The following is a 15,130-nucleotide window of genomic DNA, read 5'->3' as shown; positions in this document are numbered from 1 at the left end:
AATATGTGAGAATATAAAATCACACCAACTGAAGATGAACATTGTGTCAGTATTACTGAAGAATACATCATGTCTTCAGAAAACAACCAAAAAAAAACTATCAAACAAGAAAACTTGCACCTGGGACTAAATATTGAAGAAATGAACAAGTTGGATGTATCATATTAGCCATCATAGCTAATGACTCAGTGCAGCTTAGTCTGAGTAATAACACAAAGTACCATTTACTAAGGCACCAATCAATGAATACACCTGCTATTTACCCATTCCAGTTTAAGATCCAGAAACCCATTGAAATGGAATTACTGCCCAGATAGAAAGCAATGAATTGGTATTTTTACACCATCAATTTGAATATGAGATTTGAACATTGCAGAATGATGGCCTGTTTATATTAAAGAACTAGAGACTATCCGGCCAAATTTCTTTTTTTATTCCTGTCATGATCGCCTATCATGATCATGACATAAAGCATCACTACGAGCGGTTACACACGGTAAAAAATTCGTCATTTGAATGATGATTCCAGTGAAAAATAATTCTAATGACAAATTTTTAGCACGTGTGGAAGCAAATTAGAATCACGAATGCTAATCACAATCACGAATTCAAATTCTAGTCCGGAGGTGAATTCCAGGGAAGTTTCACTCAAATTACGGTGCGAAATTTGCGTGTGTAATGCTTGACCTCCAGAATATCTTTTGAGGGGCGGAGCTTACGTGACCTTTCAAGCACTTCCGTAGATAATACGCGCTATAGAACCTCGTTGTTTTGATTGACAAGTCACCAAGGATTACGTAACGCCTTCACTCGAGAATTCGAATTCTAATCACAGTTTTCGAGCGAGTGTGTGTAAGGTCCGATAATTCTAAAGACGAATTGCAATCATCATTACAATGATGATTCAAGTTACGAATTTTCTCTCGTGTGTAACCGATCTACATCTCCTACAGAAGATAAAAACACCAAGAAAACATCAACTGACCTTGGGATGACTACTGACCGCAATGAATTACTTGTATGTTGTGTCTGGACATAGTGGGGCTGACAAATATAGAAGTGTCTCAAACATGACTGATGGGGCATCTTCATAAAAACTCCTTATGATATTGTACTAAATCCATCCTTACCAACAGATCAGCTATTACTCCATCATTCTCTATTCCTCAGTGAATGCAAACCTCTTGTTTCTTGTTGAAACAAAAGACAAAGAAGAGCAAAAAGAAGTTTGGTTGCTTCATGTGGATGTTGGAGAGTATGTCATCGACTGAACATAGCCAGATAGAGCTACTGGACATCCACAATATATAGGTCTTGGCTCGTTGACGTTCCGAAGATTTCATCGGCTCCTTCAGGTTTTGTTCCCTCACTCCTGTTGATCATGCCATCCGTATGCTTCTAATTAGTTTGTGGTTGTTTGCCTGTCTGATCTTTTTTCCAAATAATACAATGCGTGAGAGATTTCACCATATGGTATATTGATGTCTCCACAATCCTCTTGTTGGTGGTTATCACAGATTATGTTTGCTCAACATACATTGATGATTTAAGTTTGGTGATTATGCAGTCACATGGACCTCATGTAATTCCTAGGTCCCATGTTGAAATGATGGGTCTCCTCTAGACGCCATTCATCATCCGAAGAATGGGCTCCCAGTGGTCGGTGTAGGTTGCATCGGGCGGCAATTTGCGGGCTTTGAAAAATGACATGGATAGAAAACAATGAGGATTGACTTACAAACTTTAATCTTATACAATATGTACATGTATCTATATATTGCTCACCCTAGAATTGAAAAACAAAACAAACAAAACAACCCTGCTCATTTTACCTTTGACTAAAGATTTGTGGCAAACCAAATTTTAATCATCAAACCTTTCCTGATTACCAAGATTTCAATCAAAATCTAATGATAGTATTTGATTAGTGTTGATATCTGAGATACAGTACATTCATAATATGTGACCCGCTACAACAAAAGGATCTGAAAGTCGGGGGGAGGACAATTTTCTGAAAATGGCATGACATTATTCCCTCACTCTTCTACTTTAATTTCATATATAGCAAGACTCCTAAAAGCACTCGGTTGCGGAGATATCAATGACTGTATTAGCGCATGTCGAGGGGTTTAGGAAATTGGCGTTTCGAGAAAACTGCCTTCAAAGTTTTCCTTCCGAGATCAAGGGGATGCGAGACAGTTTTCACTTCTTGACAATAGAAGGTATGCTCCTAGCAACCTCCGTGATGTTCATTCAAGCTTAGCACCAGCGGTCTACGCATGACCAATCAGTAACCAAGAGGCTCCTCACTGACCAATATGATCACTCCCTCTTTGCTGGGGGCAGAGTCTAGCTCCGGTGTTAAATCCAAATCTTCAGACACGTTTCTGTTCCATTGAAAGTCTAAAAATCATGGCCCACGCTAATTTCTTGCCTTTCCTTTGATCATTTTGCTTTGATATTTTGGCAAATGATAGACGACACGTTACACTACAAAATTATGCCAGAAACAGAAATGCGATTGTTTTAACCGATTTTGATGATCTGACTTCAAACTCGATTTTCTTGGCTCAGCTGTCCATCAGCGACTTTAGGATCCTTTTGCTGTAGCGGGTCACATATTTGTGTTAAAGGGCCCGGTGGCATTACCTAGAATGTCATAATTGTAGATCTACATAATTCATTGTAATGATTTAGCAGGGAAAAGGGCAAAGATGATGTTGGGTGGTGACAGGATTATGACCAAAAAGTAAAAAAACTGCCCTTGTATCAATGCAATTTCCAAAGTTTGTTTTCACGAGAGAAGGATCTGGGTGGCATGTTCATCATGTCAATCGGAAGGGAAGATCAAATTCATGAATGTGGATAAAAAGGCTGGGTGTTCTTATTTCTGTCGGAATCTGGGTAATAAATCTTTAATTCTAAATGGCAAACTTACAGACTGGATGAAAAGGCTGATTGTTCAAAACTTGTTTGGAATCTAGATAGTAAATTTCCTATGATTCTAAGCAGCAAACTTACAAACAACTTTAAAATCTTGAATGAGGGAAATAAGGATTCTCTCAATGATGGGTCAAAGGTCAGATGGGTCCATTTTATGGTACTCACTTCTCTGACAGTACTTTCCCCTTGTGTAGGCGGGACAGAAACACCTCCCCATGTGACACAGTCCTCCGTTGTGACATAATCTTCGGCAGCCATAAACTGAAATCAAAACATGGAATAGTGAAGAAGAAAAAAATTAGAGCGATTCTCATTTGCAAGCTCCATGAAGTTAAATCTGCAAAGATTGAAACCCTTTGAATGTAAACACCATCAATGAAATCAATCAAAATTTCTGCTTGCATTTATGAAATGCTACGTTTATCATCATCTCACTGTTTGTATTTACAACTAACAGGAAGCTGAGGGTACGGACTGATACATAGACAAAACTCGCAAGATTTTATACTACATACTTGGCTCACACTAAAAAAAAGTGTGAAAATCTTGTGAGTTTTGGAACATAACATGACAAGTTGTTGGTGAAACCTTGCTGGTTTTTGCTTCTGAGTTCATGCCCACATTACAAAAACTCCAAGCAAAACCTTTCAAACTCTGAAAACATATATTTTAGTGTAAGTATGAAAGGCCCTACTGAGGATACATTCATCAGTTTGTTTTGTTTTGTTTTGTTTTTGTTAATGCACTTTCTTACTCAAAATGACAAGTTATTTGAGGCAGGTATGAACACAGGGCATTATGCCCACTGATGTAACATACTATCACATTGTGGATGACTTTCTGGTTAAATAGTAAAAATTATGAGGTATTAATATGTCAAATCCATCTCTGAGCACTACTTTGGATAGTGAAATGAAATAAACTTCATCCAGTACATAAGAAAGCTGCATATTATGGAAAATAATATAAGTGACACAATGCTCTACTGCAATGTCTAATCACAGGCGCGGTGGAGCACCCCAATTATCTCGCAGAAATCCATCGGCAGCCGAGCCTCATTTGCATAAAGTAAACAACATGTACTCGCGTAGTTGAGAAAAAGTAAACAACTTCTCAAGCTAATAACAATTTAAGGAAACCTATTTTCGGATTAAAAATGAGTTAGTTTGAATTTGAAAACATGCCCGAATATGCACATGTAACATATTAAAGGATTTGACAATGATAAACTGTGAAATTTTAGCGAAAACCTGGCGAGCAAAATTACCAAAAATATGCCTCGAAAATCATCCTAAAATTCACGAAGTGTGATTGCGGAACCAAAGCGCCATTCGAACAAAGTACACCGAAATTTATTTATCTGCTTGCATTTTAAATTTCATACCGTAATATTCCCGGCCATGGTTGTGTCGGAAAAAAACAGAAGGTGATGTCAAAAATGACACAAACGCAAAGCGTACAGGTCGGTCCCATGTATATATAATCACGTCACTGTATAGCGTTGCATGTCACAGCACAGACAACGCATTGCTGCATGCAGCGTGCGCGGCAGCAGCTCAGCAGTCACCGCCGTGCGACACTCAGCAAAATTGACTGCGTCACATGCGAACCAACAATGAGCACGAAATCCTGAATCTCACGTACCACGCATGCCCAATATTACGGGAAAAGAAATGACGTAATTTTCAATTGTTTCGCTGACTACAATTTTCTATTCCAAACCCTGTAGAAACAAGTTGCTTTCTCAAAAAGTACAGGTGGAACCACGCGAAAACTTTCGCCATATATGGATTGAGGCCTGATGAACTTATGTTGCCAATTTCGGACACATTGGAGCCCGGCCATAGTCCAGTCGGAAAAAAACAGAGAGCATGTTTTGCGAGAGGTGATTTTCAAAATGCTTTAATATCTCAAGTTCTAGCGCAGCAAATTTCATAATTTTTTCATCAAAAGGAAGGTTTTTAAAAACTTAGATAGTGTGGGAAGTTTGAGTTTACTAGCGGCACGCATAGCGGCACAAGGAGAAGGTAAAGATTTGACTTTTTCATGCACACAGTTTCGGGCAGCCGTGGATGCCCGTTGGAAATTCAAATAGAACGGGGCGATAATGAGATGCAAATTGGGGTGCTCCACCACGCCTGATCAATCACTGACTGTCTAATCAACTAATGAAAGTGTTCTCAGTTAGACTTCAGTGAACTGATCCAAGTTGTGATGACTCCATAGAAGCCATTTATGGATATGAAGCAGCAAATTATTGAAAGTTACCAATCAGTTGTGGTGTGCAAGTCCTCTATACTAATAAATGCATGTTGAACTGCATTACCTTAGAGGGAAACACCAGCATTACTTGACTATAACCATCACATATTTACTACAGAGCCCCGTACAGCATCTGGGCTCTGCTCTTCCCTCGTAATTGGGTCTAAGTATCTTCCACACAGTTTATATGAAGTGTTCACCCCGTGCCTAACTAGATTTGGTTGTTTTGTGCCCCCACTTGGCAGTTTGACCTGCCTGCACTTTTTTCTCTTTAATTATCTGCCGGTGGATCTAATGACCCCGTCAGGGGCAATCAGCGAACGTTGTCAGCACCTCGGCACTCTTGGTAACGAAACCAAATGAGGGAGGGAAGATTGCTGGCTTGGAAGACAGGAAAAGGGTGGAGTCCGCTTTGAAGACATAGCCGAAGACAGGTGTGATGTCATAGACGACATCATCCTAATCATCTTGCTTCTCGCCATAGATAACACCTTTACATGCTGCACGACCTGGCCATGTTGATATCTATGCCCTGAGTTTTGTTACATATTGAGGTTTGTTGCAATTGCCAGTTGCTATAATCAGTTCACATAACAACTGCAATACTTGCAGGTGATTGGGTGCAGCCAAGATGTTACCACAGTAACCATGATATAATAATAATAAGTAATAATAAGAATGAAAATAGTGATACTGTTAAAGGGGATATTTTTGCGCTACTAATTTTTCGCGCTCGGCCAGGTAAGAAGAGTTTCGCATGTTTATAATTCCGCGGAATCAAGACACCAACTGCTGAAACATATGGCAAGCAAAAATTTTTGCATGCTTTTATTTTCGCGCTAGTTTCTGGTTGTGCGAAATGCGTGAAAATTTCAACACCGCGAAAATTTCCACTTTTACAGTAATAACAACTTATCATAATAACTACAATTTTCAATTATTATTATCATTATTAGTATTATTATTATCATAAGTAGTATCATTATCATTATCATTATTATTGTATTATCATTATCATTATAGTTATCAATGTAATCTTTATCAACTGTATCGTTATCTTCATCATTGTTGTCACCATTACTGAGGTCATAGATAGTAGCAATACTTAATCACTCATTTGAAATATGTTAAAGATGTGTAGTAAGATGATGCTAAACAGCCGAATGCATTACGATGGTGTAGGATTCCACTGCTTCCCTGGATAGCAGATCATTTAAAAACTCATTTACTCCATTGCTGGAATGTAGGCCACTACGGAGTGCTACAGCCTGAAGGCACATTCTGCCATAGCAACAATATTTCTGAGAGTCAGGGTACTGGGCAAGGGGATCTTAGAGGAGGTGCATTCACACTGCCAGTGAAAAATCATGACATTTTGTTGAAAAATGCCAGGCAACTTTACCGAAAGCCATCCAGAAAAATGACATAGCTGGAGTGTAATTTGTCTAACTTCGCATGAGGTTTGCTATATGTCAATTTGCAATGAGAACACTCAAGGCAGAAAAAGACAATCAAGTGACATCCACTTACACACCTAAGTATCTCAAGCCAAATGCATAGCTAGCTGGCTATAAGTGTCTATTGAATTGAATTGAATTGAATATGTCATAAGTTGTATTCATATGCAGCATATAATTGAGCTGACAGCAAATATATGTGGTGGTGGCAAAAACTTGCAATATTTCTCTAGTGCCATATAACGTGGCAATTTTTCATTGCTGTATGTGTGAAACAGAATGATCAAACATCACGGTCTTTAAGATTATGAAATAAGATTATATTTCCTATGTGAATGGGTCTAAGAAGGAGGGATGGTCTTAAGGGGATTCTTTACCTTCTCAACTTCCTTCAACTTCAGCAGCTGTACATCTAGTCTTCATGCAAGTCTTGATTTAGAGTTACTGTCTTTTATTTTGAATTTGCTTATAAGCCTCTATCTTAAGTCTATGGTATCTAATTAAAATGTACAAAGCCAGAGAACTTGAAAACAAGAAAAAAGAATCTTTTTGTGTATTGATAGGATGACATTACTGGACTATTGAAATTTCTGTGAAATTCATCTGGCAAATGTTACAAACAGTTGGGAGAGAATCAACACCATCCATCTAACATGGCTAGTGAGTAAGTCTTGAAGAGGACAAAGTATATCACTAGAAAAGATTAATCATTTGATTCCTACCTACACACTTATTTTGCTGACAAGCAAAAAAAGCCACAAAACAGTGATAAATTGCTGTTCTATAGACTACCAATGCCCTAAGTGACATAGGTAATAATATATCATGAATCCAGAACATTGTTTCCGAACATTTTTGTATTCTTTTTTTTGACCAGAAAATCATTGATTTCAGTGATGGAATGTCAATGTTTTGTCTTTAAGATATTTCTGCCTTTAATTTTCACTTGTTTGATATAATGTTTGCTTTAAAATAATTGTTAAATGTGACTGAAATAAAGCTGAAAAAAAAAATCTTTTTAGGACAGGAAACTAACCACTGGCATCATACTTTAACTGTCTGATTGCATTCTGATGCCTTGGACGAAAATAATCTGTTGATGGGGGAGGCTCTTCCTTTAATATAATGATGAAGACCTCTGTGAAGTCCAAGACGGGATACTAGCTTACTCTCACCCAAGTAGGAGGGGGAAAAACCTAACTAGCGACCAAGAGAAATTCTCGCCGGAGGGCATGGGAATTCCGAAACAGTCCAGGAATGAAATGCTATAGCGTGATAGCCAGACGTGACACTATCTGGTGTAACATCTTCATGCTTCGATAATCATCTGCCGAGTGATGAGTAGAGAAAAAAAATGATCTTCATTCTGTAGTATCTCTTTTCCTGAACTATTACTGCTTTCGTTGCTGTAAACTTTTGTATATATACAAGCACTGGAGATGTTTATGAAGTAGATGAAAATATGTTGAGGTGGTCAGAGCTTACTACTTTGTAGATTTCAGAACAAGTGAGAACATAAAATATTTACATGAAGGGAAGGTGAACTGAGATTTTTAAAGTTAAAAATGCAATACGGCTGTTTTCGATTGAAAATGCAAAGCAGAGAAAACATTTCCTTTTGCATTTCTAGTGACTTATCTCTGAAGGTAGATTGATAGAAAAACAAGAAGAGATTGCACTGTTGAAAAATAGGTAAATAGATAAAATTTCCCATTTACATCCATGAACTGATTCTTTTATTCATATATATATATATATATCAGAATCATAAGGTATACTAGTAACATGGCAGACTGGTAGAAATGATAACTATGCCTTTTTTTTTTCAATCATTACCGTATAGCACTGTAGCAAAAAGCTTACTTCTAAGAGTTATAAGAAAAACAGCCACAGAGAGGATGAACAGAAGAATACTGAGGAAGAAGAGAAGAAATAAAACCTGTACTCAGGACATTAATGGGTTGAAGAGAAGATGTGATGGATGTGGATGAAAAGGAGTGATAGAGGACTACAGGAGGATGAGGATGAGGAGGAAGAAATAAAGTTGAAGGAAGAGGAGGAGGTGGAGGAAGGAGACAGTAAAGTAGAGGGAAGATGAAGAAAATAGGAGGAGGAGGAGGAGGAGGAGATTGAAGAGAAAGAAAAAATAGGATGAAGAGGATATGGAGGAAGAACAAGTAGGAGGTGGAGGAGGATGAAGAAAATTGGGGCAAAAAGGATAAGAATGAGGAGGAGGAATGACTGACAATTAGAATGAAAAGGAGGATAGGAAGAAAGAAGGAAAAGGAGGAAAGAGGTTCAGATGAAGGATGAAATCAAGAAGGGGTAGAAACTGCTAAAGCGGAAATGGTAGTACTTTATAGAACTCTGAATCAAAGCAAACCCCATGTTTATTGAGCATGACCTTGTTGTCTTGGGGCGGTAAATGCTTCCGAAAACTTTGGATCTCTAGAGGCTTAACTAGGCGCCTCGCTGTGCAATATTTTGTCCTCTACCCCCTCTCTTGGTTCCCTGGTCCGATGAATAAAATGCAAAAGATAACCTCTTCCACACCTCAGGCCAATTCTTTGGAATTTTGTTTTCTTTATTAATCTCATGAATTTCTCTTGATGTTTTTTTTTTCTTCTTCCTCTTCACTGGTCCTTGATTCAAGTGACAAACATCCCAAACCAGTAGACACAACCCACGAAGTAAACAAAGTTTGATGCTGAAGGCTTTCGCACTGACAAGGAGCTTGTTTGTACACATATTTCTTCACACATTCGAAGGCGATCAAGTTTGTTTGCTCTTTTTTTTTTTGTAAGGTTAAACTTAAACTTGAATACTGTTTTTCCAACAAGTTTCTCAAGTAATGTTTGACCATTCATGGCCTGGAAGCATTTCCAGATGAGTTTTGCCTGATTCTGATTGGGTGTTGGTATGGTTTAAATTCTAAGACACACTTGAAAGGGGCAGAGGCTAGCTAGATGTTATTTTCACTTCTGCTTTGCTATGCTCTCAAACATGGAAGTTCATCAAGAGTTGCATGTTTGACAGACTAACCATGATATTTGACAAAGCACTTTCCAGAATGCAATCAAGTACTAGTAGTTGGTATCTGCTTAATTTCATTTCACAAAGGCTTCCAAAAAGCTGTTGTTTTTCAGTGGTGCTATTCAAGCACTGAAATTACTTTTATGGTTACTGACTCTAATGTCATTTTCTGCAGAGTACTTTAGTATAATGTTTGATAAGATTTAATATTAGTGGCCATATTCCTCTTTTAATTATTTAAACAGTCTAACAGATTTCATGATTCACTCTGGTAACATTCCTGTCTTGGGGAGTTAAACAAGTCTATCCTACAGCCTTACTTTCTGGGTTCATAAGTACTTGGTAGTTCTTTGTCTTGCCAAGGCACTGACTTCAGACAAATAAAGAACTTCAATAAGTGAGAGCTGACTTTCATGCAAGGAAATGCATACAATGAAAGGTCCATTTGCTCTTTCCTTGCAAGAAATATTTTCAAGACACAATACATGGGAAGTGATGTACAGAGGTATTGGAGGTAATAGCAGTGATTGTGGTTTGGTATAGACAGGAATCACACACACTCACACTCTCAAAAGGAAATGTGTCTTTGGATGAGAAAAAAAAAATGCATTCAATTCATCTCTGTTTTGCTTGCATCAAATATCCCATGATTGGATTGCTGTTGGCTAAGCACACCACTGGGACAGATAAACACTGATATGGGATTAAAGGGATTATCCAGCATCCAGCTAATGCCAGGATTATACCATTTTTATGGGTGCAGCACTATGGATGGAAACATGACCCTTCTCTCCAGAGGTGCAAAGAATACCCCTTTCCCCCACCTCCCACCCTTGGGAGGGATTCACCTTTTATATGGCAGGTCATGCAAGAACAGCTAGCAGAAGCCCTACTATTAAGGACACATGACTTGAGAATCTTCCATTGAAATATCTTAAGTCTTCCTTCTAAACTGTGACAGCGGATTACATCTTCTGAAGAAAGTAAATGTTGAAGGAGCTCTGTATATACCCTATGTGTACTTTTTCTCTGTGGTTTGACCTTACAAACATTTTGTTGCATTAAAAGACAGTATGAGTGTGAGATACAGAGGAAAACAGGACAGAGATACAGACAAAAAGAAAAAAAAAGATATTGATGATATAATTTTTTCAGTATACCTGTAATCTGTGACATGTTAATGATGGTTTATTGGATTAATACAGTAACCATTCATTACACTGCAGTTCTCTTTAAAGGTCAGTTACAGGTAGAAATGATAAATGTAATGACTGATAAGGGCATTGAACTATTTCTTAAAAAACCCAACCATTCGAAGTATTGAAAAGGTTAACTCCATAGTATACAAAGCACAGTGACCTTCAATATCATGAACAAATACAAAAAGTTTTTTTCTCTGTTCTCTTAATTTCCTGCGAGTTAATCAGTGACATATCTAGTAATTTGGTGATTAAACAAAAAAAAAATCAATGACATCTTCTTTCTGTTAAGAGTCAAATTAAACAAACAGAGTTAGATTCAAACAGAGTAAATATTTGTACTAACCTGGTTTTCTTGAGACTTCTTTCTCTCTCTCCTTTTCAGCTCTTCTGCATTTTCTTCCGTCCCTTCCTGGCATGCAGCGACATACACCAGGCCTCACACACTCACTGCCCACTGAGCAATCTGGATCACATACAGCTGAAATGAAAACACCCAAAAAGCAAAAATATGCATCAATTGCCAACAAACTGAAGTATATCACTTGGTCATTACAGTGTACGGCATAAGCACAGATAATAAGATAGCCAAGATATGGCAGACCAAGAATTAGCTGTATGATGCATTTTAGCTCTGATATATATAAGTGTGAAATATGAGTTAGCAGAGATCATTTGTTTTGTTTTGATTTGATTTATTTTCTGTATGGTGTCACTATACAATTCCTTATTTTTATCAATATCATCAAACATAATACATATCATGATATACACTGTAAATATTATGATACTCTTCTATACATTAAGGATAAAATTATATTATTAAATGGATATGTATTAATTTATGTGTATTTTTATAAAGGCTGAAATGCATCCCATAGTTGTTATAAATGGTCTGGGTTGAAACACATAAAGTTATTGCCTATTGCATGGAAGAAGAAATGTATGGTACCTATCAAATTTTGTTCAAAGAGTATAGTACCCAAACTACCACAGCTTCTTCTTCTTCATCTCTTTATTCTCAATTTCCTTCTTTTTCTGCTACTTCTCCCCTTTCATTTTCTCTTTCTTATAATCTTTCTTCTTCTTCTTCCTATTCTTTTGAACTAGACCAAACATGGGTGAGAGTGATGAATGCCGACACAACTTACGTATTTGGCAGAGTGCACCCTTGTAGCCTTCTGGACACCAGCACCTATTCGCTCCGATACATCGACCACCGTTCTGACAGGGAGCATCACACAAACCTCCAGCTGTGCATGTTGGAAATATCAATGAGTTTTACAAATAAGTACTTTGGTATTTTATATTATGTGAATGCATCAGATTGACAAGGTATATTAAACATTTTGAGACTGTCATGGTGTAAAAGAGGAAAATATTATCTGGTATATGCTTCAACATATATTGTACATAAATCGGAAAGACATAACATAAACATAATTATGCACGTATGCATACATATATAACATATGTACATGTACAAACATTTACATCACATACATCCTTGTGCAAAATGACATTTAGACACTTGGTTTATATGTGCCTATTTCATTTCTTCATCACTCAGATTCTCAGTCTTTATCAGTTTCCAGGTATGACATGATTTTTTTGTTATTCTTTATATTTACAAAGCAGTCAATTCATTGCCATTTACCCATTCACTTCATAAGGAAATTTCAAAAAAAAATGTTTGTTTTTTTGTAGTCACACATGTCTGCAAATTTACAATTTGTTCACTGAACAATCCAGTGAAGGATACATGTTTTCAAAACAATACCTCAAGAAAGATATGAGAGGGATCCAGTTCAATGACATTGACAGTGAGACACAATCTCCAACCCCCTCCCCTCTCTCTCACACACAAACACTCACACACACACACACACACACACACACACACACACACACACACACAGCAACAACAAAGATCAATGGAGATTTAGATTAATGCCACCAATATGACAGGTCCAAAAAAGGAGATGGAGACATTTTTCTCTCAAGTTAGAAAAAAACCCCAAACTTTTTGAGACTGGAACACCAGTTAAAAACAGAAGAGGGAGTAGAGAACAAAAGAATGTTTGGATGAGATGATGAAAGTAGGGTGATAGAAAGTAGGAAAGAAGATGATGAAAAGGAGAAAGAAGTTCAGACACAACCTTCAATTCCACTGTTAAGGGGATATTGCTTTCAACCTGAGTTAATATATCACCATGGAGAGAAGAATATACAAAGATGGAGGTGACCTCACGATGAGGTAGCTACTTTGTGCAGCTGCATGGAGGTCTAGCAGTGAAAGAGGAATGCCTTGGTTTCTAAGTGGGGAGGCTAGGACATGGGCTGCTTGCCTGCAGGTGTCTACTCAATCATCACTATGCCCTAATATATTTCCTTATTGCAATAATTTGTACATTAATTACTCCACGATGTACCTCCAAGAGAGAAGAGAGCCTGTACAATTTCATCCATGCTTCCTGAGCTGTAAATGACCAGTCATTTCCTCTTTTTATTTATTTTTTTTAAAGAAGAAGACTCATTCACTCAATAATACCACAAATTACCTTACAATCATTAAAGACAATTAGCTGAAAAAGCAGAGAAATTATTTTGCTTGGGAAGTAACCCATAAATCCTGGGAAAATTTTGTGGGAAAATTTTGCTGCAGAAATAATCATCTTGTCATGCTTAAATTGGTAACTCTTAACTTTGCTGCATATCTTATTTCAGAGATCAGATAAAAGCAGTTAAACTCATTGATTCTGCACAAAATCTGAAATAAATTCACAAAACTTCACATATAGGAGCAATTAACAGAAACTTTCATCTTGTCAAATATATCGTAAATCTAAAAATCATCTATATGAATTTAGCAATTAACACACTTTTGAAAATTTTGTCATTGATTGTATATGAACAAAAAAAAAATAGTAACTTCTTACAGAGTTCACATTCTATCAAAGAAAGATAATCATGCCGCTAGACAGGAAAAATGATCAAGATATTCTTTAACATTGCCTTATTAAACACTTATAGTGATTTATACATTTAGCAATTAGCATGCTTTTGAAAATTCTGCACTTGGTTGTATACAAACAACAGTAATGATAACAGTGACTTTTTATGGAATGCATGTTGTGATGTTGTTATAGACAAAAACTAAAGATTGTTAACAAATATTACAAAATATATTGCAAAAATAGATTACAAAAATATACTACAAAAATACATCAAAAATATATTACAAGACTATATCATATGAATATATTACAAAAGCATACCACCAAACTACAGAAATTGAGTTTGTGGGACTTAATTGGTTAAAAGCAAGTCAAAAGTTGACTATCAACGGCTGAAGTGATGACATCACGGGCAGGACATTATGTGGATATCATGGCTGCTGATAACAGACTTGTGGTTTTACACTGACTTTGAATGACTAGACTGCAGGAAGGATTAGAAGTTATAGTCTTGAGATAGTCAGAGCATGAAGATACCAGGGAATTCATCCATTAACCCATTCATTCATTCATACATTTATCTTTCCATTCATTTATTTGTTCATTCATTCATTATTAAATTTACTCACTTACTGATTTAATAATTTACTTGTGCATTCATTCATTCATTCATTCATTCATTCATTCATTCAAAACACTCAAGTTCTAACAGTTCACATAGAAAAAAAAAACTCATTAAAAATGACACTAATATGGCAAAGATAGAAATAATGATCAGAGAAATAACAACCATATGACCAAAATAGCAAAAGGACAAGGTAATATAATTTCTTATTACTAATACTAGTCTACACATAAATTCACATTGAGAGTAAAATGTATACTGTCATTCATTTTTTATATCGAAGCAGAGAACAAATTTCAAAAACAGTAATGCATATGCCTTGGAAAATTGTCAAACTAATGCTGAAACACGGAAGGCAGATTTACAATTGAAGATCTGCACATCTAACAATTTTCAACTTGAGTTGTAAACTCTCAAGTAGATGTACACATGCCCAAAGGCAAAAACATACATAATAATTATGTATATATGTGTATATGCTTACAGCTTACATATGTGTAGATAGACAACTGTGTACACAGTCACACACACACACACACACACACACACACACACACACACATACTTGAAATATGACCACCAGTGGGCCTAGATAGATAAAGACTTTCATGAAAGCTCTTTCACAAACACAATGTGACAAAGACTGGCTTACGA

The 15,130-nt window shown here is 36.7% G+C and overlaps 1 protein-coding gene across 1 annotated transcript in view; it reads right to left on the bottom strand.

The window, feature by feature from the left end:
• Window positions 1-1,541: 1,541 nt before the first annotated feature.
• LOC140241820 (uncharacterized) overlaps window positions 1,542-15,130 on the bottom strand; it is a 97,697-nt gene continuing 84,108 nt past the window's right edge. The window contains exons 8-11 of the mRNA XM_072321575.1: window positions 12,046-12,147; window positions 11,241-11,375; window positions 3,109-3,204; window positions 1,542-1,694 (exon numbers count right to left, since the gene is read on the bottom strand). Of these exons, the coding sequence (XP_072177676.1) occupies window positions 1,621-1,694; window positions 3,109-3,204; window positions 11,241-11,375; window positions 12,046-12,147 (407 nt within the window). The 3' untranslated portion in view covers window positions 1,542-1,620. The remainder of the gene's footprint in view (window positions 1,695-3,108; window positions 3,205-11,240; window positions 11,376-12,045; window positions 12,148-15,130) is intronic.

This window comes from Diadema setosum, chromosome 18 (assembly GCF_964275005.1).
Source record: "Diadema setosum chromosome 18, eeDiaSeto1, whole genome shotgun sequence".
In the NCBI taxonomy this organism is placed as follows: Eukaryota; Metazoa; Echinodermata; class Echinoidea; order Diadematoida; family Diadematidae; genus Diadema; species Diadema setosum.
Note: the sequence above shows the minus strand (reverse complement) of the source record. Positions and strands in the feature narration are given on the sequence as shown.